Source organism: Pseudochaenichthys georgianus, chromosome 3 (genome assembly GCF_902827115.2).
Source record: "Pseudochaenichthys georgianus chromosome 3, fPseGeo1.2, whole genome shotgun sequence".
Classification (NCBI taxonomy): Eukaryota; Metazoa; Chordata; class Actinopteri; order Perciformes; family Channichthyidae; genus Pseudochaenichthys; species Pseudochaenichthys georgianus.
The window spans coordinates 29838896-29862691 of record NC_047505.1 but is presented as its reverse complement, the minus strand read 5'-3'; the positions used below and the strand labels follow the sequence as shown (position 1 = coordinate 29862691).

Sequence of the window (23796 nt, the reverse complement as noted above, 5' to 3'; positions counted from 1 at the left end):
AAAGAGAGAGAATAGTGAGAGGGAGAACCGGGGAGCGACGACATACTGCTTTTTTTCCAGAAGTTGATGAAATGCATGCCAGCATGCATTCTAAATGAGTTGTGTCCCTGGGAAGCAGAAGACCATAACTAATGCATTGTCTATTTTCTCCAGTCACCAACCAGGGGGGCTGATTTTAATATTAATGCAGACCCATACACACAAAACTAACTAACAGTCAATTTAAGGGCAAACTCTCTCTTTTGGAAGCTGCTTTTTGCTCCCCTAAGAGTTTGGTTTACTGCACAGGGACCGCTGCATCCTGTGACTCTTCAACTTGCCAGGCAAACACAGACAGAAAAATCTATTAATGATCAGTGAAGCAATCCACTCATGTGTGAAAAGAGGGTATGGCAGTGCTGGAGCCAAGGCAGGATATTTAGATGTTTTCAGATTGAAAGCATACTTATTTTTACTTTTGTACTCAATTATAGTAATTATCTGTCCTCCAAGTAATATCTTCATATTGAAATACAGAGGTAGCATTACAAAGTGTCACAAAACCTTTATCTTGACCTGTGACTGGGGTGCAATGGCCGTCAACAATACAATTGGAGTATTTAAAGATCCTAACAATTGAATGATTTCCTACAATCCACATAGTCTTCGGTTTAAGTAGTACACAAACTCATTTTAAGTCAAATCAATATGCTGAGTTGAAATTTGCTGAAGGCAGAAAATCAATAAAAAGGACAAAAGGGGGGCAAGAAAGATCTTGACATCATAAAACAACACAATATAGATGCTACATTAGCATTTTAAGTCTATTTGTTTCCAGCTCATAGCACATGTAAATTATTATTATTATTATTATTATTAAATATGTATATTTAATAATATTCAATAGCCTAAGCTTGTAATAGGAATAATGCAGGGATCAATTACAAATATGTGAAGGCACTTAGACCTTAAGAGAATATATGGGCATCTTTGATTTTGGCGTTTCCTCTTGTGTGTATTTAAACTCATTGTCTAAATACACACTTCCACAGAGCCAAAGGCTCCCAGCAGACGGACCTTCAATGAAGTCAAGTGCCAAGAAAAGCCTTCGGCCACGCAGCGCCACAGTGGTTAGGATAACAGTATCGTGCTTTAATAATGCATGGGCTTAAAAAGAAACTGTGCTGCGTTTTAGAAGTGGGAAAGTAATAGCAAAGCATCAATTCCTTTAATATTTTCCTTTACTGTTGCTTCCACCCTCGTAAAGTATTCCTAAAGTTTTGCACCTGTCAAAGGTAGTTACATCAAACTGCACGTAAAAGCTATGGAAAATGCTACAGGGGTCATGACATATATCATCTGTCAATAAGGTTTAACATCATTGGTTATCGCATCCTAATACGAAACAACCACAGGAGAAAATGGTAATAGATTCTAGACGTGTTATACTCATCTTGTGTGTGCGTGTGCGTGTGCGTGTGCGTGGTATTGGATGAATGATCGTATCCCACAGCTACCAATTAAAAGTGCAGACAACATACTACAATCATTAATTACATTATTATGAGAGAAACCAATGCCACCCTCGTTTAAAGCAGCCCATATGCAATACCTCAAGTGTATGTATCGGTAGGGAGATGATAGATCTCAAATACTGTGTCCAAAAAAAAGGGATTGCATGACAAGGGAATGCATGAGATGATAAAACGGACTATGCACATAGACTGGGAGAAATGTGTCAAACCTTAAAGTGGATTAGGAGGAATGAGAGGATACAAGATTATAGCTTTGGAACATGAGAAAGGGATAGCCTCTTTCTGTATGAATACAAAAAATAAAGATGTTCTCTTGTTATTGGTTTTCTTTAAGCAGTAATTGTTTTTTATCCTCATCCTGAATTAATTCCTGGTGCAACAGTTCTCAAAATAAAGCTTGTTTTACATTTTTCTCATCATAACTAGATGTTGCTGTAACTGAAATGCTAACACTGTCATCAGTAAAGATAATTACATAAGGCAACCACAAATCACCGATGATATTCATCTTAATTAGGAACACCATTTCACAATGATTACATTCATTATTGCAAGTGGTAAAATAAGATTAACAGGATAATATTGAACTTGTTACCTTACAGTTTCTTGTTTGATCCGCAAAATGAATAACATGCGAGACACTTCAACACATAAACCAACTGCTTCAAGAACAGCTCGCAAGCTCTGGGTAGTGAATTAAAGGAGACGACTCAAATATTTGCAATGTATAGGTGTTTGAATGTTGCCGTTGTACTCTTCCTAGAATTAAAACAAGTATAAACTTAACTCTTTTGGGCAAGAAAATACTTTCAAATCCAATCATGTGTAAGTCCCCTGAGCACAGAGAGGTTATGATAAGTTAAAATGGTTAACTTCCCAAAGCCCTTCCATATTTCATTTCAGAGAAATGTGAGGGGGGCAGAGCGGTGTCGCTGGCTATACGGAGCTTGTACTTTGCACTTACTTGTAATTGAACCGAGCGATCTCGGAGTCCCTGCACAATGGGACTGAACCTCTCGATGCCTCGCCATTCTCCTGCTGTGGTGATGGCTTCAAGGACCTTTTCCAAACTAAATGAGAACATGAAATGCATGAGCGAACAATTGAGGGAAAATGAAGTCATAGATTCATTTAAAGGGATGTTGACCGATGAGCTCTCTCCTATTCCACTGTATCAAATGTCCCTTTATTGTCAATTTGACAAAAGTGGATGGTCCTTTCCAGGGGATTTCATCACGTTCACCATAGAACACACCAGGAGACTTGAGATTGATTGTACCGGGACTTTTTATACTATAGTGTACTTGAAAATGCATACTTTAATACCTATTTAAATTACACTTAAAATATCTCCTATATCTTATATGATGCTGTTATCACTTTCAATCTCTCAAACTATATTACCTCACCAATATTTTGTGTATTTTTACTAGACACTACTCTCGTAAAAACATTGTTAATATACAATATATTGACACCAGAGTTGTGGTGTGTTCTTTTAAGAGTGAGTGACAGACCTAGTTTATTCAAATACAAATATTATAGTCTGTGAATATGTGGCAGTTCACGCTTTTGCAAATGATTGTCTCGTTATGCTTCACCCTTAACATTGTAAGCCCTGTAAAACCTTTTGATTCCGTGAGATAATAAATGATCAACAGCTCTTATCACACCAAAACCAATAGAGTCTTGCTTTTGCAAAATCCAAAATATCGACTTTGACCATTACAAAAGCTGTAAGACATGGATATGTTGACAGAATGAATGAAGCCAGGCCATACGTGTTCTCTTCGCCCACAATGCAGATGGCTGACAGCAGCTTCACCACGTCAGTCATCATGGCAGACTGGGTGGGATCAATGGCTCTCGCCAATAAAGCAAGACTCTTCTCTTCCCCCAGGATTCGATCCAGGCCATACTGAAGTAAACAAAAAAGACAAAACATGATTACCCTGAAAGGTTGTGATTCTCCACTTTTGCAACAACAAGAACAGTTTCCTGTATAACAGTCAAACACAATCCTATTACCTCAAGACTCATTTTTATTTTAGTTCCATCTGTAATGCAATGCCACATTGGCACAGCACAATTTAGTGTGCAAATGGCAGGGTAATTTATAAGCTGATTTAGAATAATTCTTGTATGAGTTGCAGTGTGTTGGATACTGAAGCCAACACAGAGAAAAACACTCTAGCACAGACACCATCATTAAAAGTACCAATATTGTTAGTGTAATTGTCAATACAGTACAAGCATGTGGTAAAAGCAATGTACAATGAAAACAATTTTAAGCGTCATTCAATTCTGTAATTACTGCTGAACAATGAAAGGTCAGGTTAATTTATAATATGTGTTTGTAAAGAGAAAACCAATCATTGAATTGTTCAATCAACAAATAAAACATTACATTTGATTCAGGTTTTATAGCAATGAAAAGGGGCTTTATTTGACCAAGTACGGCTTCAACAAATGATGCTTTTTCCCTTTCCCTTGTGATGAGGGGTTATACATTTAAAGAGAGTCATCCAAACAAGGATTGTAAAGTCAGTTTTTAAAATAGATTTGATAGTAAGAAATGTATTTTATGTTGAATTGTATGTCACTTTCGTTTCATGTCTATCATCATATATTTCCAATATTTAGCATTGCTTCACACAGTAAAACTTAAAGGATGAATTGGTCAAAGAGCGGAATTGACTCTTGTGTCAATGCCGCAAAGAGCAGTTGACACTTCAGGTTAAACTATTCAACCATACTTTTGATGTTCGCACTGCATCGTTTTTCAGCAATTGTCTCTCTATACTAAAACCTATTCAATCTTCAATATGTTGTTTATATATACACAGCATCAAATAGATGAAGTGATAACACTGACAACTATTGAAGTCAGTATGAACAAAGTCACACAAATAAAATATATCTACATGCACTTAGAGTAACTTTAAAGCTTAGCAAACATATCTGATCTAAATTAGGGAAATGGTTTTCTTGATTAAGTTCAGTTGTTAAAAAGGGCAGTTTCACTGTGTGTTAACCTAACTATTAATATGTCTTTATTATGCCATTGGTGACAGACAATAGAATATATGCAACTATGTGACTTGATGCAGGGAGGCAGAAGAAAAAAAGTCTGCAGTGACAGCTGGCAGAGAACACCTGTCTTCTTGGCATTGTGCGTACATCCCATCCCAAGATGCCTCCCTAGCCAGGGAAAGGTCTAGGCTGACAGAGAGGCCTGCGGGTAAATGCTGGCGTCTGGCGCCTGTTGAGACGCTGGATTACATGAGACCTTACAGCACACTTTGCGCCAGAGTGCCTGTATATCTGTCTCCGTTGGGCTTAAGCTCCATGTGGCAAGAGTTTTTTTTCTTTTCTTTTTAGCTTCTGTGGACTTACAACATACACGGAGGACAAGCTGGAGCATTGTAGAATAAAGCTTCCTCAACTCTTTTTATGAAGCAATTTTTTTACAATTGGAGCAACATGTATAATTTCTGTCATTCTGTTGGCAAACCTAAGAAAACTTGCGTAACCAAACTGTAACTTAATAATTTCAAAATTAGTTATAACAGTGAGGGAAAACAAAGTTTCCTCAGTGGCTGACATTGATAAGTTGTATTTTCAGGTTCATTAAGGAGCAAGCTACAGGTGACAGCTTCACACACATAATCACATGACCTAAATCAGGTCTGTTAGAGATGCCGACTATCAGCTTCTGTTCCTTTTTGGTCTTGTATTTTCTAAATTACATTTTGTATCTTCTATAAATCATTTGTTTGATGTAACACGACGACTGTCTATGTCCACCTGTCTTTACTATAGTATGGCTTATATGGACCAAATAGTCCTATAGCTAATGTAACTACACTACATTTCAGGAACTAAATCCATAAGCAAAGGCTATTTTGGAATATTATGTTGCATTCCAATGAATGTACAATGACTGCTTTGACTGTGTTGCAATACTCACACACAACACTTAGACATGGATAAAGTGCTCTGTGATTTTAAGTTATTAATGTAGTATTTTTCCACTTTGAAACAAGTTGTGTTTCTTCACCCGTTCTCTCACAGGCATCTCTTTCTCTCCTTCAAACTTTCCTGGTCACACACTCACTCTGTTAAGGCCTAACTCCAAAGAGGGACTTTTTGAAGGACAGCTACCCCAGATCTGTGCACATGTGTCTCACTGTGTCATTCAGATTGTATCAGGACATTAGTAAAACTCCCCTCGATTGGCTTCATATTGTAGTAATGCTGCTCTTCTCCTCCACTGGTTATAAACCCTTTGTAATCCCATGTGCCTAATTTGGTAAATGCATGAAAACACCAGATGTTGAAGTGGAAGAGATTAAAATTACCCTCAGAGATCACAGTGTACTCCAAATATGCGAATTTATTCTAAATGGATTATCCCGAAGGGTAAAAGGACAAAACTGACATACTAATTGAGGACATATTTCTTATAACATTCATGTAGGATAGGGAAAAATCTAACGTTTTCCAACACAGCTGACTCTTCAATGCGTGGTTTATTAAATCGCAAGAAACCCCACTGAAAAGTTAAAATGGTGAATGTTGTTTTACTGACTTTAAAATACAGATAATACACTTGCTGAATCATTGACAAAACCTTAATTGAAATGAAAGAAAAATCTTTATTATGTTACCTTATTGTTCATGACGGCTTTGAGACACTGGACAACTTTATGTTGATTCTTTTTGTCAAGTTTCTCTTGCCTATGGAAACAAAAGAGTAATGATGAACTCATGGTCTGTAATGTTCAACATAAAGACTCCAAACTGTTTGCAAGGGGTTTGAAAGTTATTGTACATTGTTATATATTGTACAAAGGATTCTAAATAAACAATTATACTGAGACAGGTACGAAACTGTATACAAATATGCATGGCTGAATGCATAAACTTACTGTTTCTTGAACAGCAACCTTTCCAAAATGTCCAACAGCAGTCCAAGACCCTCATGTCCAAAGCTCTGCACCCAACTGAAATAACAAACATCCAATCAATATCACAACAGAGCAGGACTGACAACTGACAGCAACACTGTCAGACTCATCAGCCACTGAGAAAAGCTTTGAGACAGAACACCACATGTACAATTCGGTACTTTGTGCTCAGGAAAAAAGGCAGCAGAAGTGAATATGTGCACTAAAATATTGTAGCCAGAGGGAAGCAGCAAATGGAGAGCACATCCAGACACTTCATTAAGACTGACTCTCAAAATTATGAAATAAAACCAATCTGTCCAGAGAAAAAGCGATAAATGTAAATCAAAACCAACTAGTTAGCAAGAATAATACTGAACTCTACTGTGCAAATGCATTTTTTAAACATTTGGACATATATCTACCGTGATAATGCAAATATATAATTATGTTTATACAACCAAAATACTGGTTAAAAGGCCTGGATTAATATTCTGAGAGAAAAAAAACAAATGGCAAAAACAACAAGAAACACACGGCAGCATAAGGATTATTAAAATAATTATTTATTATAAATATTGAACTTCTTTCAAAACAATGTAGGCAAATTGATTGTAAGAATGTGGTAATGAACTCTGGCCTTGGCTACTAAGATCTCTCTGGATGCACATTTTATTTGACAACTGTTGACGCCAAAAGTAGGGCATGTCTTTAAATTAACCACATAATCCTTTAGTCATTGTGATTCTAGATCACATGGTTGCCTGTTCCATACACAACCTTTCTTTTTTAGCTTACTAGTCAGGAAGAAAATGTGCCACCTTGGCCATGTTAACCCTAGTCTTTCTCCTATTATTCTCGCTGAGCACTACAGATAGGCACTGGAGTGAAGCGAGGCACAAATCGCAAAAAAATCTGCACTAAATAAAAACGACAATCTCATTACGCCAATCCTGATTGGCTGGTGATTTTTTCAAGCTAGCAGCACACCTGTTGCTAGCTTGCTCCCTCTCTACCGACACCACGGTAGCGAGGAAGTTTTTATTTTCTCCCCCCCACGGAGGGGAAAAGGATTAAAAAGGAGCATACTGCCACACCAGTCAGTATTCTCCCGGAATAAAAGACCCACACCGTCCTTTTTCTCCGGATTAAGGACAAGGTGGCAATACCTTTTTTCCCGTCCCGCCTGTCGAGAGCGGTTAGCAAGACAAACTAGCCTGTCGGAACAGGACCCCCCCATGTCCATGGACCCGCCGGCCGGCAGTCAAGACACGGGGGCGTCCGCCACAGAGAGCGAACCCCTCTCCGTGTCGGTCTGAGGCTCATTATCCGCGATGGCCACAGAACCGGAATCCCGCACCCTGGCAGGGCGGAGCGGGACCCGGTGACGACAAGACACGCGGGAACAGATTCCCGCGCTTTACCAAGCTGGGGCTCCCGGTTAGACCTCACCATAGTCTCACCCGCGGAGGATGTCCTCGAGCTGGACTATGAGGAGGACGAAGAGGAGGACGAAGAGGAGGAGGACGCCCTGGCGTTCCTCCTGTCCGAGTCAGATGAACAAGAAGAGGACACCTGCATGTCATCGGCCCAGGATGCAAAGCCTGGAGCGAGGGCTGCTCTCCCGGGCGACAGCACACCAGCTTCGCCCGATCTGAGCATGGACCTGCAGGCCGTGTGCAAACGCGCTGCGGTCAGACTCAACGTCCCGTGGCCTGGAATGGCCAAGGAGACCTCCAGGTCCCGCTACGAGGGGAAACATCTTCCCCAAACAGCGGGCAAAAGGAGGCAACTCCTCCCGGTCTTCCCAGAAATGTTGGATGAAGTGTCGGTCTCGTGGAGAGACCGGCCCTTCAGCAACAAGGTCCCAATCCAGGGTGCCTCCTCCCTGGACTGCGACGGAATGGAGAGGCTCGGCCTGCTCCGCATACCGCCCATGGAACCGCTGGTAGCGGCCCACCTTCTACCAAAGGTGGGCCCCTCACAGGAACCCCACGCTGCCAGCAAAGGCGGACCGCTTTCAGTCTACAATGACTGAAAAGTCCTATAAAGCTGCAGCGCTGTCCTCCAGGGCCCTGAACGTGTCCTCGCTGCTAACCGCCTATCAAGCGGAGCTCTGCGAGGACCTGTCGGGTAGCCCGGGAGAAGCCACTCTGGCCAGATGGCAGCGGTCACGGACATTTGCCTCCGTGTCCAGCGCTGCGCCGTCCAGGCCACGGGGACAAGCAGAGGTCGCAGCCCACCCCGAGACCCCAGCCCAGGCTGGAGACAAGGGCAAGTTGGCCGAGAAAATCTCCGGTTCCGGCTGCAGCTCAGGCTCAGCCAACCCATAATTTCGGCCAGCAGTCGAGGAAGAAGAAGCGAGCGGCGTGACAGCCCCTCCTTCTCCCCTCCGTGAATGTGTTCCCGCCGCCTCGAGAGATGCCTAAACACCATCCTCAAGTCCGCACAAACACATACCACACGTTGATTGATTATTTTGTTATAAAACATTTTCCGCTAACGCATCCAGGCTTCAGGCCAAGGGCGCAGCTCAAAAAAATGAAAAGAAAATCAATAAAACCAATAAACAGCCCGTCAATTGTTCCCCTTCTGAGAGGGGCTATGGCATCTCTCAAAGGGTGGATTACTGACGGGTCTGTGAAGGCACCACCGTCACGCGCATACGCAGTGCCGGCGGGAGCTGTAAGCGTGACATCTCAGCTGGCTCTAAGGAGCATATAGCAGGGGATACTCACGACACCTCCCTGGGCTTCTCAAAACAGTTATACTTTATCTGTTTTCACAAGCCCAGAGAGAGTCAACCCATATTCTGGAGAGAGAGGTTATCTCTCTCCTAGAAAGAAGGGGTTTATCTACAATGCCCGCCGAGCAGAGTCAGATTACGCAGACAAATGTCCTCGTAAAGCACCCGCTCAACAGTGGTCTCATAATAAAACTAAACCCTGCGCGCCACGGCGTGTGGAGAGTATTGGTTATTATGTATTGCGTAGTGGCACTACACCCGACTTTTCTAGTACGGGACGCGCCTACAGGTGCTGTCCTTTCACGGAAGGTGGTCACCACGGACGCACGTCAGACAGGCTGATAGGGTATTTACGAAGGTCGCCCGGTGAGGGGTCTCTAGAACAGAGACCTCCAGCGGGAGCACGTAAATCACCCGGAGTTTTTAGCGGTGTTCCCCACCCTAAAACGCTTCCTGCCTTCTCTCAGAGGACACCATATCCTCGTGACGACAGACAACACGATATCGTGTATGAACCGCCAAGGGAGGTTGCGTTGTCTCCAGTCACACAAACTGGCACACAAACCGATCCCCTGGAGCGGCAGATGTCTCCTCTCTCTGAGAGCGACACAGGTACCGGGAGTTATGCACCTCGGGACAGAACTACTGTCCAGAGGTGCACCAGACTGGACTCCACATCCAAGGATCGTGAGTCCGCTGTGGGTGCGTTACGGCGGAGCCGCGTTAAATCTGTTCGCAAAAAGAAAAGATGCTCAATGACAGCTGTTCTCTTTAATGCACGATTTAAACGCACTGTTAGGCGGGGACGCACTCGTACACGATTGACCTCCGGGTCCTCTGTACGCGCCCCCACCCCTGGCTCCGTTACCCCCAACTCTGACCAGAGTGAAGGAGCAACGCCACACATCTCTTTTCAATGTCCTGTCGGGGTGATTCTATCATTTCTACAGGACCTGATTGATAAACACAGAGCTTTCTCCACGATCAAGGTGTACCTGGCTGCTATTGCTGCATGCCATGTGGGCTTTGAGGGTAAGACGGCTAGCCAACATCCTTTGGTCTGCCGTTTTATGAAGGGAGCTCGCAGGCTCCTCCCTGTCTCCAGGTCGCTGGTGCCCTTATGGGACCTGGCAGTGGTTTTAAATGGGCTCAGAATGACCCCATTTTAACCCCTGGAAGGAGCTGAACATCTGTCACTCAAGACAGTGCTGTTACTGGCCCTGGCATCCGCCAAGCGGGTCAGCGATATTCATGCACTGTCTGCACATCCTTCATGCACTCAGTTCGCCCCAGGGCAAACGAGAGTGTTGTTGAAGCCCAACCCTACCTTTACACCAAGGGTGGTTGGTTCGTGTACCCCAATTGACATTGAGGCATTTCCTCCGCCGCTGGTTTCCTCCGGGGAGCAGCAGCAGGATCTGTTGTGTCCAGTCCGGGCTTTACACACATATATGGACAGATCAAAGGAGCTTCGTCTTAATGACCAACTCTTCGTGTCCTGGGCTAACCCTCACAAGGGTAAGCCTATTACTAAGCAACGGCTCTCCCACTGGATTGTGAAGGCAATTGCTTTGGCCTATACGAGTCAGAATTTGCAAGCACCTTCGGGTCTGCGAGCTCACTCGACTCGGGGCCTGGCTACATCCTGGGCTTTGTTCAAAGGTGTTTCCATCCAAGACATCTGTGCAGCGGCAAGCTAGTCCTCGCCGCTCACTTTTGTCCGCTTTTACAGGCTAGACGTCTCTGCTCCAAGCGTGGCCCGAGCAGTGCTGGGCACCTTGTTGAGTCGGGACTCCACCTGTTAAATTCTGGTTGATCGGTGATCTTCGAGATAAGCTCGTCTGGCAATACGGGAGCTACAATTTCCCATAGTGAGACATCGAAGGGAGTGTTATGAATGAGAACTATAGGTTACTTACGTAACCCCAGTCCTCAGAGTAACATGAAGTGAGATGTCTCACCAGACGGCCCTCCTTGCTATGGTGAAGCGAGAAGAGGTGCTTATTTTGAATGACGCATGCGTTGTGGCGCAAGCTACTTATAGGGGGTGATTTCCCTGACGCTGACGTCAAGATCACCAGCCAATCAGGATTGGCGTAATGAGATTGATGCTTCCGTTTGCTCCGCGATGAGGCGCATCCCATAGTGAGACATCTCACTTCATGTTACTCTGAGAACTGGGGTTACGTAAGTAACCTATAGATATGTTACACAGATACAATTATGAATACCTTTTTTCAGTTTGGAAGAGACAACCAATTTAAAGTAACTTCTTTAGGTACGTATTCTAAAAACTTGGAGTTTATATATTTTTTTATTAATATTCGTCTATATAAAAATATTATCAATATAAACTTTAAAACGTATGAATGAAATGGGGTTTGTGTGATAGTGATGCCTAACAATACACATTTGCTTCATGAATAAAAATCTAACTTTGAGCCTAGCTGGATTTAATCAAAACAGAATGGCAATCAAGATGAAAAAAATAGCAGTATAACTTTGTCCTTGTTACTGGAAATCAAATGCTGGAGATCCAATGTTTTCTCACAAAAGTGCAGGGAATGTCAGAAAGAGTAGGGACAACTTAAGAACAGAGAAGTTTGAACTCTGATTGAAACAAGGAGCACAAAAAGGAAGACAAATCATATTGTGAGTTCAGGTGAAAATCCTTAGGGTATGCAAAACACAGAGACAGCATGAGTAAGATTGTGAGAGACTGCACCTCCCTCCTGATTGAAACTTAAATTACATTTCTGATCATCAGCATTCAGTGTTTGTACAGTTCTAATCAACAAGCTGCATGCATTCCAGCATGAAATCTACAGAAATTCTCAAGGTGACAACATAAAATGGGAAGCTGTTATCCGAATATCATTTCTTGAACAGCATTATAAGATTGTAGGTTGATGCTTGTCCATTAGTTTATTCATGTTTTGTCACATTATTGTTTCAGATGGTTGAAGCTTATTCTTAGGGCTGTACCCGAATCTGAATTGTTTGACTTGAATGGAGTTTGGCTGCTAGATTTCAGAATATGACTACTCCTTCCTGTTGTTGTTGTTGTTGTTGTTGTTGTTGTTGTTGTTGTTGTGGCATGGCAGTATAACGAGCAGCTCTAGGTCAGCTTGGAAATGCCCAGTGTGAAGGTGATTGCGGTTTTGGCCTTGAGCTGCCAGCACCCCTTGCCCAGAATGTGCCCCTTCCCCAGGAAAATGGACCCAAATGCTTGCTGTGCCCTCTCTTCCCTCGTCATTACCATTACCACCAGGGATACATTATTTACAAGAGCACAACGTTCTTCATAGATCTATTCTATAAACCTGCTTTCAAAGTACAAACCCTGACAAACCCCTGACAAACCCCAAAAATAATGTATGATTTGGCTTCATATTTAGATTTCTTCACACCTCATTTTCAAGTGATTTCCATTCAATATTTTTCACCAAAAGAAGTGTGTTTGTTTTGAGTGCTGCAACTTCATAAATATGTAACGGTAGTTGATTCAAAGAAGGGTAGCACAGCAAATCTGAGGTTGGAAGGTAACCTAAAAAATGCTTAAATTATTTTAGTTTTGACTGCTATTTTTGCATGTAATTTAACATTAAGTAACCCTAACCCCGATTTGCTCAATAACATAAGGATAGCTTACTGTTGAGATGCTCTACACAGAGATCCATGTACTGTTCCAAAACAATCTCAGATCTGAAATGTCTAAAGTGTACAGTAGTAACGATTACACACATGAAACGGAGGGATTCAAGCATGTACACAATTAGTGAAGGGTTTCTTTAAAATAATCCAGGCTTCAATTCAACCTGACCTATGCTGACAAAAGGAAGACAAGATGCAGGGAGAGCAGAGTGCCTCCACATCAAAATGGTGTATGACTATTTGTGTTCATTTGTGACAGGGTCAAGAAAATAAGAGGCTGACAAAAACAGTCACTTGGATTCTGATGAAGACAGGCAAGGCTGTTGCCAAGGTAGCTAAATAATGTGGCTCTCATGTTTGAGAAAATAATCTATTTAGCCTACACTTCTCTCTGGGCCATGGCCCAGGCCATTCTGGTTATAGAGTACCCAAGGCAGGGGTCTTGACATGAGCTTCATTGAAATGCATAACTCAGTGGCAACGGCATGCTAGTTTTTCATCATCAATAGCTGAGGCAGAAAGTAAGGGAAAGTAATCAGTTGATCTATAGAAGGAATTATTTCACAGGAAAAGAACAAGCCCATACTGTCAGGGTCTCCAACAACACATGTGACGGATATCGGCCTTGAAAGTGAGAGAAAAGTGGAAGCGGAGATGGTGATATAAGTTGCCTACCAAAGGCTTCTTGTAAAAGGCCTGACAAACTTGGACTCAGTGCCCAGAAATCAACAATAAAATAGCTGTCCACAACTGGAGATACGTCTCATCTTCTAGAACAAGAACAATCAGGCCGATGCAATAATACATACAAAAAATATGTCTTTGTGTCTTAGCAGAAGGTCAGGAAGAGCTGGGAGAAGGCAGATAAAGATAGACAGACACTGTGCATCTCTATCGATCTGGTGCATTCTGCTAACGCACAAGACACTTTTGAATCGGCCTTTGTGCCTCGCCAGAACCTGCTAGTTTTGTTCTCACACTGTGCAGATCAATTGACTGGCAACAACATTGGAGTTTACACTGTATTATTAGTTTGGCCAATGACAATGGCATATTGTTTGTTCTAACAAGATGGCCACCCAATAGACAGGTTATTGAAAGAGAAAAAAAGGCATTACTTTGCCATTTCTATTATTAACGGAATGTTAAACAAAAATAAAAATAGAAATCTACAGATGTCAGGAATGTGTAGACATTGGTCTGTAATGCAACAAAGTGTTGTTTTATCAAAGCAGTGTCAAGACTATAATGTTAGTCATAAGATGTAAAATACTAGGGGGCAATCAATGCTGGTCTGTAATAAGTGACTTAAGGGTGAAATCCATACAGTTGTATTCTTAAAAAAGCTATACAGTACGGTAAATAGGGTTGCTATTTTCATAGTATAAGCAGTAGTAGTTTTGCAGTAGGTCATAAAATAATAAAATAGTAGTATTCAGATAATAAAACAATCAATAAAAATGTTGAATGTAAAAACTTGATGAATCAGTATTTATATTCATTTATTGACCCGTTTCTTTATCTTGTGCAGCTAAGTGGTTTGTATTTGACATGCCGTCTGTCTCGACTCTAAAGTAATTAGTATTTTAAATTCTGTTTGCTAATCTAGCATGCTTTGGCAGCCCTTGGGTTTCATTAGTTCCTAACATCTGGCACCCCTCCCACATCCCAAATGAGAAACTTTAATCACATTCTCTGCCTGAATGTCCTCAGTGTTTGGAGCCGTGTCGTGGAAAAATTATCGGAAAACACTGTCCTTAGTTGTTCTTTGCTAGTAAAACTGCAGCACTGATTTATATCTGACTGCGACCTTATATCGTAAGGCATTAGTCATACAGATAGGACATAGAACAGACATGTTCAGTGTCGTTGTGCAGCACGCTCTGAGTCGCTTCAATGTTAACATTAGTCACTGAACTACACATGCTACTTTCAAAGCCGAAACAAAAGTTTTAGTGATCCATTTCCTCCTCCAGCAGTGTTCACATTTCAGAAACATATGACCCTTTTGGTGCAAATGAGCTACTAAGCAAATCATGACACATTTGTCTTAAGTCAATCGTATTAATAATGAATTATGATTGTGTTTTAAATCTCAGGGTTGATTAAACTGCACTGTGCCCAGTAAATATTATCTACCTTAGTCCTCACTAACACTAAGAAAGTGGATCACATCACTCCTGTTCTGAAGTCTTTACACTGGCTTCCTGTGTGTCAAAGAATAGATTTCAAAGTACTGAATGGTTTATCCCCAAAATACATTTCTGACCTCCTGCTAAATTATGAACCATCCAGATCTCTCAGGTCTTCAGGGACTGGTCAGCTTTCTGTCCTCAGAGTCAGAACTAAACATGGTAAAGCAGCGTTCAGTTATTATGCTCCAAATATCTGGAACAAACTCCCAGAAACCTGCAGGTCCGCTGCAACTCTGACTACTTTTAAATCCAGGCTGAAGACTTTTCTTTTTGTCGCTGCTTTTAATTGAACTTTTCACATCTTAAACTGCACTGTAACTTGTATCCATGTATTTTTTCTTTTAATGTTTAATTGAACTATTCATATTTTAGACTGCACTGTAACTTTTATCCATGTATTTTTCCTTTTAATGTTTATTTTATTAGCTTTTATTTTGTAATGCTTAATGTCTTTAATTTTTTGTAAAGCACTTTGAATTGCCTTGTGTTGAAAAGTGCTATATAAATAAACTTGCCTTGCCTTACCTTCTAAAATAAATACATAAAATACACAAATGAGTGTGTCTGTTTTGCCTATACAATATAAATGTATGTCTGTGTTCTGTCAGCCTCTTTTTTATTTTTGATAATAAACTTGGGGTTGTGGTTGCAACGGACATTAACGTTGGCGTGTCAATCTCAGAATCACATTTTTATTTTGTAATCATTAACTTGGCTTACATCGACCTGCAAAATGGTGTTGACCCATATTTAAAGAGTAATTCACCATACTTAACCGTTCCTACAAAACTTGAATTAGCTCTGTTGTTTTTCCTAACAAGGACAACTAAATTACTGAAAACTATTTGAGTTCTGGAGCCATGATGTATTTTCGGATTACAAATAGGATGTTGATGTTTATCGATAGAAATCTGATTCTGGTAGCAGCTATCAATCTGCAACTAGGGCTGCTCAATTAATCGTATTTTAATCGCAATTACGATTTTGGCTTGCAACGATTATGAAAACAACATAATCGAAATAAAACGATTATTTTGTATTCCATTTTTTAATTTATTATTATTATTATTTTTATTTTTTTATTGGTTTTCCGTTGAATTGTACTTAAAGTTCAGGGTAAACAACTGTTAAAAACATACTTTTCAACAAATGTTTTCAAAGTAAATGGATAATCGTTTTTAATAATCGTGATATCAATTATTGACCCAAATAATCGAGATTATGATTGTTGCCATAATCGAGCAGCCCTATCTGCAACTGACAAGTACATCTGGCTTCTTATAGTCTTGTGCAAACACTGGCTCAAGTTTCAACATATCTTTGTGAAAACATGTTAGTGGTCAGTCTCCCAACATGTGTATGAGATATTGTAAACTACATGTATTTGTTATTTGTACAATGCACTATCAACTTCATTATTAATGCTACCTCTGGGATCAGAGCATAGTCACACCTCAACATCAACAGATGCAAAAAGAAGCACAGCAGTATTCTACTGAGAGGTATCATCTCAGAGAGACACCAAGAAACAGAGCAAGAGCATTACAAAATAAGGAAAACAAATTCATCATCCCATTCCCTGGGAAAACAAAAAGAGTCATAAATCAAAGAGAAGAACGGGGCGACTTATCACAGCTAAGGTAAAGCTTGACTTCTAACAGAGTCTCAGGAGGATGCCTCCAAGGTTCCAGTCAGAGCAGCACAGTGTTGCACTCCGTTAACGAGATTGTGAACCAGAAATAAAAGATTAACTTTAAAATCTTGTCCCTAGTATAGAAAGTGAACCAACTACAGGAGGGCTCTCCAGGGATGGAGAGAAGTCACAGCAATGTGGAGCATTTTAAATAAAAATAGAGGTAATTTCATTAATTGAGGACTGATTGATGCTCTAGCGGACTGCCACTAACAACAGTGACAATCTTGTTAAAACTAACCAACAACTTTCAAAATTATTGCACATTTATAGAGTATTCAAATGAATAGGAGTTGTGTTTGTTTCTACATCATTTAATTAAAATATCCGGACTCTACCTACATAAATGAGGTGTATACCATACACACATTTAGCAATCCAAAAGATTTCACACCAGTTAATACACCCTTTCATTTTGGTAAAAAGACACAAGTAAAAATCCCTACAGTCTTGTCAAAGGTTGCCAATACTGTATTTCACTGATGAAAGGAATAGTGGTTTTAATGGTTAAATTACAGCAAAAATAACATACCGCTTAAGGACCTAAAGCATTTCTGTATTAATTTAACTTTTTCATATATTTTTCTGTTACCTCTCAATATTGAGGACTGTCTAACCAATTTACAAATATTAAACATATTTTTAAATCAATACTTGTCATTATATAGAATTTGTGGCTGGGGTTGCATTGGATAGCATTAGATTTCTTATAAAAGGAGCCAATTACATCCCATATTTAATAAAGGAATTGTTTATATAAGTCATACTGATAGCAATACTTAGATATGGTGAATATGTGTGTGCACTACTTGGGTGACAAGTGTATAAGAGAGGAAAAAAAAGCATCTACGCTTTTTTTTAAAACATTGGTATAAAGAGGGAAGCTAAACTGTACTCTACTTTATAGCCAAGCTGAAAGAAAAATAAAATACATTTGTGGCTTTAAACCTGAAGGTCAGTATTAATATAAAATCACAAACCAATTTCCACTTGTTTGTCAGATCCATTTATCAAATCCATTTAATACAATTACATCTTTTAGCCTTGCTGATCCTGTGTGCAGTGCTGTGGCCTCTTTCGCAGAAAGGCAGAGAGAGCCAGAATAGCTGAGGTGTTAAAGTATACAGGGGTCAGAGGCAAGCGTTCACAGAACGCAGTGCAGCTTCAGGAAGTACAGTACAAAATGATCACCAATGGGGACTGCTTTGCCCCGCCAGAAGAAACCTGATGAGGGTGCACATAAGTCTGTCAGCCTATAGTAGCAGAATGCAAAAACCTGATAGCAATGGAGGCAGTGAGCAGGACATTGGCTACAACAATGCCAAGAACGTGACAGTGATAAGAATCCGCAAACAGTGGCAGACAAAATACCTTTACTGCCAAATAAATCCCACACAAAACGATTGTAATGGTGCGATTAGATAGCAAGGGGTTACCGCTGTCAGCACACTGCTTCTTGCCAAGGCAGATTTATAGTCATTATGAGCCGGACTGTCCATTGTATTAAGGGTGACTTAATCAAGAGTCTGGGCCTATGGGCCAAGTTTTACTCAAGGATCAGGGGGAGCCTCGCTGCGGGGGAAGAAGTGTGTGGACCTGTCAGCAACTTACATTATAGGGATGCTGCTCCGATCGAGTGGACAGGGCCTATGGGGATCTTCCATTTAAAGTTATGTTTAAAACTCAGTTAATGGGGCTCATTCACTGGCGCTTCCACAAACAACAACCAACATAATTATTACATTCAAGTTTACATTTACTTTGGATAAGAACACGGGAGAAATTAGCAGAAGCACTCTCTTTTCCCCTCTCCCCCTGTCTCCTGACAGCCTGTCAGTATCTCATGCAGCTCACTGATCCAGTAATGAGTGACCCGACAGTGAAGAATACATATATGTATAACTAGTTTAGCTTGTTTCAGAGGTAGATAAAAGAGCTAAGTGTGTTAGGTCTAACTCATATGCCCCTTTCACACCAGCGCCTTTTCAGCTCCGGCTCGGAGCTAGAGCCTGAAAAGCGCCGGGTTTTCCTGTTCACACCGGAGCTGCGCCGGCTCTTAGCTCCGGAATCCGCCTCATTTCCAGCTCCAAAAAATTGTCGGTCCAGAGGCAAGAGCTTTGGAGCTAAGAGGCGACGTCGCTTACGTCTCTCTTACGTCGAGGCGTGCAGGAAACTAAACCCACCTCCCATGGGTCGACTGTTATGCCTGCCTACAAGCAGTAGTGCCTATAAACACACTTTATAAAGTCAGGCAACACTAACCAGGCTTCGTGTGATTCTGTTTATTTGTACCTTACTTTGACCATCCGTTCGCTGTTATCGATCATTGTGGAGAGAGGCAGACGTGTTGTTTTGTATTATTGCAGCTATCGGATGCAAGTAGTCAGTTTAGCTTCGGTTGCTATACTAACATCACCCGTTTTATACCAGAGAAACTTTCATAACAGCGTTGTGATACCAAACAGTGTCAATTCAGACTGACACACATTCACTTAGGCTAAGGGGAACTGGGGATATGCATCAGCTGCTTGTGTGAGTCGGACAGTGAATACTTTAGAGCGGCCGCTGCAGTGTGAGCTAACCGGGAGCTAACGGGAGAATAAACTCCCGTGGAAGAGCAGCCAGCACTGCAGCGGTCGGTAAATGCTGCAGAAACACATTAATAAACAATGAACCACGGCACTCTGGAGAAAAGTATAAGGTTGGAGAAGTCGTTATTCAATTTATTCTGGCTTCGTGTGATTAAAAGCAACACGATCATCGACCCGACGCAGTTGTTGTTGTTGTTGTGAGTGCACAGAGCGGGAGCTGAAAAGGGAAACCGGAGCTGAACCAGAAAAGCGCCCGCTCGGAGCTAGAAACTGAAAAGCGCTGGTGTGAAAGCCGCATTAGTGTGTGTTTTGCTCCGCTCACCGGTCCGTCACAGCGGGTGGAGCTGCAGGATTTCTGCTTCACACACGTTGCATACCGCTATTTTATTGTCATTTTCGGACACCTTAAAATACTGCCAGACCGGTGAAGCCATTTTGGAGAGCTTGTTTTGCCACACACAGAGAAAAGTGTCATGCATTTTACGTCATGCGATCGGCATTTTTAGAGAGCACCGATCGATCAGCAGAGAGTGAGTATCGGTCGATATCGATCGGAGCATCCCTAACTTACATGATGCCGAATTTAACAAACAAATTTCAATAATTGGTTTAAACGGCATAATAATAAGGACGATCGTCCGTTCTGTGATTCTCCAGAACACACATGGCCAGTCCGCCCCTGTGTAGCATGTTATTTTGATGTGAGATGAGCAGATCGCCACTGGGCTTTCAACTAAAGACACAGCCCGCAAACACTGCGGCATTTGTACAGCTCCTTGTGGGTACTGCAATTTGTGAAGTGCTTTCCTCCGTGGTGAAACGATCAGCACTGCACCACGGAGGAAAGTGGCAGAAAGTCGCCTGGAGATAAAGAGAGCGGGGCTGCGTTGCGTGCATGGCTTCCTTCTGCAGGTAACGGGACGACGCGCTCTGGCGGCAGTCCCGTTCAGTATCCGAAAATAAAATGTAAATATTTTGCACACTTATTCCTAGTGTGCCACTGGTTACGGTGCTGCATGCCAATGGTGGCACGCCTGCCAGGGGTTGCCGACCCCTGGTATAGACGGTTGCTTTTTAAGCCAAAGTTTTATCAACACCCATGTAACCAGCCCGAATATCCACTATTAACACATTGCTAAGCAGTGCCTAATTAAAACCTGCCTGTTTGGGGCCATTTGCTTCGCCTCCAATGTTGCTGCTTACAGGTTCTTGGTCTTTGAGTTTTTGACATATGTCATTAATAATTGCCTTAGTTCTGAAACACATCCCTGCTTGGCTAATGTCATTGATTCTATTAAAAAAACAAAAACAAAGATAGAATCTTGGCACAAATTTTATCTTGGCTATCTTGAAAAAGCTGTGCTGCTGAATAGGTTCTAGAAAAAAAATAATGAGGTGTCTGTTCTTTAACTCCTACATTCATGTGTCGTCACACATGCACCACTATGTTAGTTGTTAGGAGAGAGTCGCAGTGGGCGGGAGTGCTATTTACATGTGAACTCAAAAAGCTGAGCCTGAAAGTAGCAAGGCTTTTTTTAGCCATCAGAAGGCTTAAGCCCAGACAAAAAAAATCAATGAAATGAGAGATTCAAGCTGTGTTTACAACATATAAATTAACCAAGGTTTACTCCCTGATGCTGGAGTGGTTATACACAAAGGAAAAGGGAGAAGCCATAGCCATGGATGGTTTGACGCATGAATTGAAGGGCTAAAATATAAAACATTATGACTATATTTGAGCAGTATAAAACTATTTAATTGGATATAAATAAATACGTTCATAGAGACAGCTGAGTCTTCCTGTGTGTAATGCATACTTGCATTGCGATGGTGCTCAATATTATCATTTTTATTGCTGTATTTTGTGTGAGCGTATTCTATCGGTTGTATTTGTTCTATATATCAGGGTATATGCAGGAATCCTGAGGTGAAAATGAATACCTTTTAAGACCTTTTTTTAAGACCCTTTCCATACGTTTTAAGACCTCATCGCCACTTTGAGTTCTAACCGGTTACATTGGCGACACACTTTACCTCACATTTACTATATACAGCATTGATTATCCTTCCTCCTTATCTTCCAACCATTTGGACGCAAACTTGCATTTCCCCATAACGATGTTGTTTAACAACCGGCGTAAACGGACCTTTGCGCGCTATCAAGCAGTGAGCATGCGATGTCCTGTTCTATACTTATACAAGCTACAAAATGTAATACCTTGGAAAATGCCGTTTAATACTTTTTAATAGCCTTAATTTCCGCTAATTTGATTCATCAACTTTTAATACTTTTTAAGACCCCGCGGACACCCTGTGTATATATATATATATATATATATGTTGCACTGTTGGAGGAGCCTGTGACTTGAGTTTTTCATTGCCATATATAGCTAATGTGCAAATGACAATAAAGCCTTGAAACTGAAACTTGAAATAAGCCCAAATTGTACATTGTGAGAAAGGCACAGGAGTCATTTGCGTGTGTGGCATTTTCAACATGATTGATCTTGAGGAAACAGGATATAAGTGTACCTAGTAAACATTAAAGACAAGGCTATGTGTGAAAATGACACTGTCAACAAGCATGTAGTGATAGTGTGAATATCTAGAACTTTGGAGCTACAGCAAAAGAGAGCAGCTCTACAAATGAACTGAGATTTACACACACATATTTTTAAGCTATTCTAGTACGCCCGACCAATACAAAGAACAGTTTTAAGGTTAGGATAATGTCACTACTCATGTAGCTTTTTACAGTTCTTTAGTAAGTGTGCAGAGCAATGTTGGTTTAAAATGGCAATTTGAAGGTTGGATATTTGTGGATGTATTGTGTATATATTTAATAGGTAAATTAAGTCCAGTTTAATGTTACTATTAAAAAGACGGTTCTAATTGAAATACTTTTTTTTTTTATTGTCTCGTTTGGTGGCATAAATGTGTGCATTTGATACAGACACAGGAGCGGTTGCTTAAGGGCCTCATATATAGACCTTGGGTAAAAATAATGAAATCCTCGACCACGCTTAATGTAACATTAACAGATCAGCAAGTTTTCCCTATTTGAACACCAACAAACTAGTGTTGCACGGTGTACCGATACTTGAAAGGTACCGCAATACCCTGCCGTTAAAAACGTTACGATTCCTCCGTTTCATTAGTATCGGTACTTTAAGAATGACGGGGAAAAGTATTCCGTTGAGAAAGCGCTGTTTTAATCCCTCCCCTCTCAAGTACGCTCTAAGTGCCTCCCCTCTCTCATGCACTAGCTAGCTGCGAGAGCATGTGAGAAAAGGAGAAGCATGGCTGAAAGTGGGAGTGCAACTGCCGCCGCGCCTCGTCTTGTTGACAAAAAAGACGCCAGAAGCTAAATATGGAAGTATTTTAGCTATATCTCTGACAGTGCCTACGGACACCACGAGGCCTGTCTGTGAGACATGTTTTAGATCCCTGCAAACCAAGGGAGCCAACACATCAAACTTGGCTAAGCACCTCGCCGACCGGCATCCAGAGACAGACAGGTTAGCGAATGTGATAGATAACATAATTACATCATGCTCAGCACATGCCCTCAAATCTAAGTCTAAGTGTAATTTATTTTGTGACAAACTAACGTTTTCGTAGTTTGACGAGGCAATTAATGGAATAATAACTGTCTAATATTGCTATCTTTTTAGCTATCTTTTTAGCTAACTTACCAATGTGGTACATCTGCAATGTACATGTTGTCAATAATTATTTATATTACTGTACTATTACATGTTAATAAAATATAAAAGTTAACTATCAAAGAAATCACAAACTCAAGTATAAAGAGACCATGTTGTAAAAAAAACACTTAACAGATAAACTACAATTGTATTGATCATGAAAATAATAAAAGAAAAGTATCGAAAAATAATCGGAATCGCAATTCTTGACTTGGTATCGGTATCGAAACCAAAATGTTGGTATCGTGACAACACTACAACAAACTATCCACACAGGGTTCTTCATTTCAGGAAGCTTTTCATCCATCTGCTTTTAAATCTCTAGCAGAGATGCTTTCTTTTCCTTTGCATGAACGGTTGGATTTGGTGATGAAGGTCAGTGTGCTTGTTGCTTCAGCTTTCTCAGCATAATCATGATTTCTCAAGGGCACAAAGGTTTCCATCCTAGCTCTCTTCTTTCTTAAACCATACAGCTCTGTGAAGGCCTTTCTATTCGGGTCAAACATATGCTGCTCTCTCTTTCTCTTCTCTTCATCCACGTAGAAAAAAGTACTTTTTTCTTTGTGAGTTTGTTGTGCAGAAAGTATGAAGTTAACAGTGTGTGTAATTTTTCTGATGACAAAATTGATTGCAATAACTCGTCAAACCACCTGCTTGTAAAAGTGAAGGGATTCTGTTGGAAGATGGGGATTTACTTTTGTGTTGTGTGTAAACATTTTGTACAATCGAAATTCTTTTCTTCTTTTG

At 40.9% G+C, this 23796-nt stretch overlaps 1 protein-coding gene across 1 annotated transcript in view; it reads right to left on the bottom strand.

Annotated features, from left to right (window-relative positions):
* LOC117441035 (protein diaphanous homolog 3-like) overlaps positions 1–23796 on the bottom strand; it is a 188885-nt gene that overhangs the window by 143091 nt on the left and 21998 nt on the right. The window contains exons 6-9 of the mRNA XM_071206648.1: positions 6446–6520; positions 6185–6254; positions 3296–3432; positions 2479–2584 (exon numbers count right to left, since the gene is read on the bottom strand). Coding sequence (XP_071062749.1) covers positions 2479–2584; positions 3296–3432; positions 6185–6254; positions 6446–6520 — 388 coding nt within the window. The remainder of the gene's footprint in view (positions 1–2478; positions 2585–3295; positions 3433–6184; positions 6255–6445; positions 6521–23796) is intronic.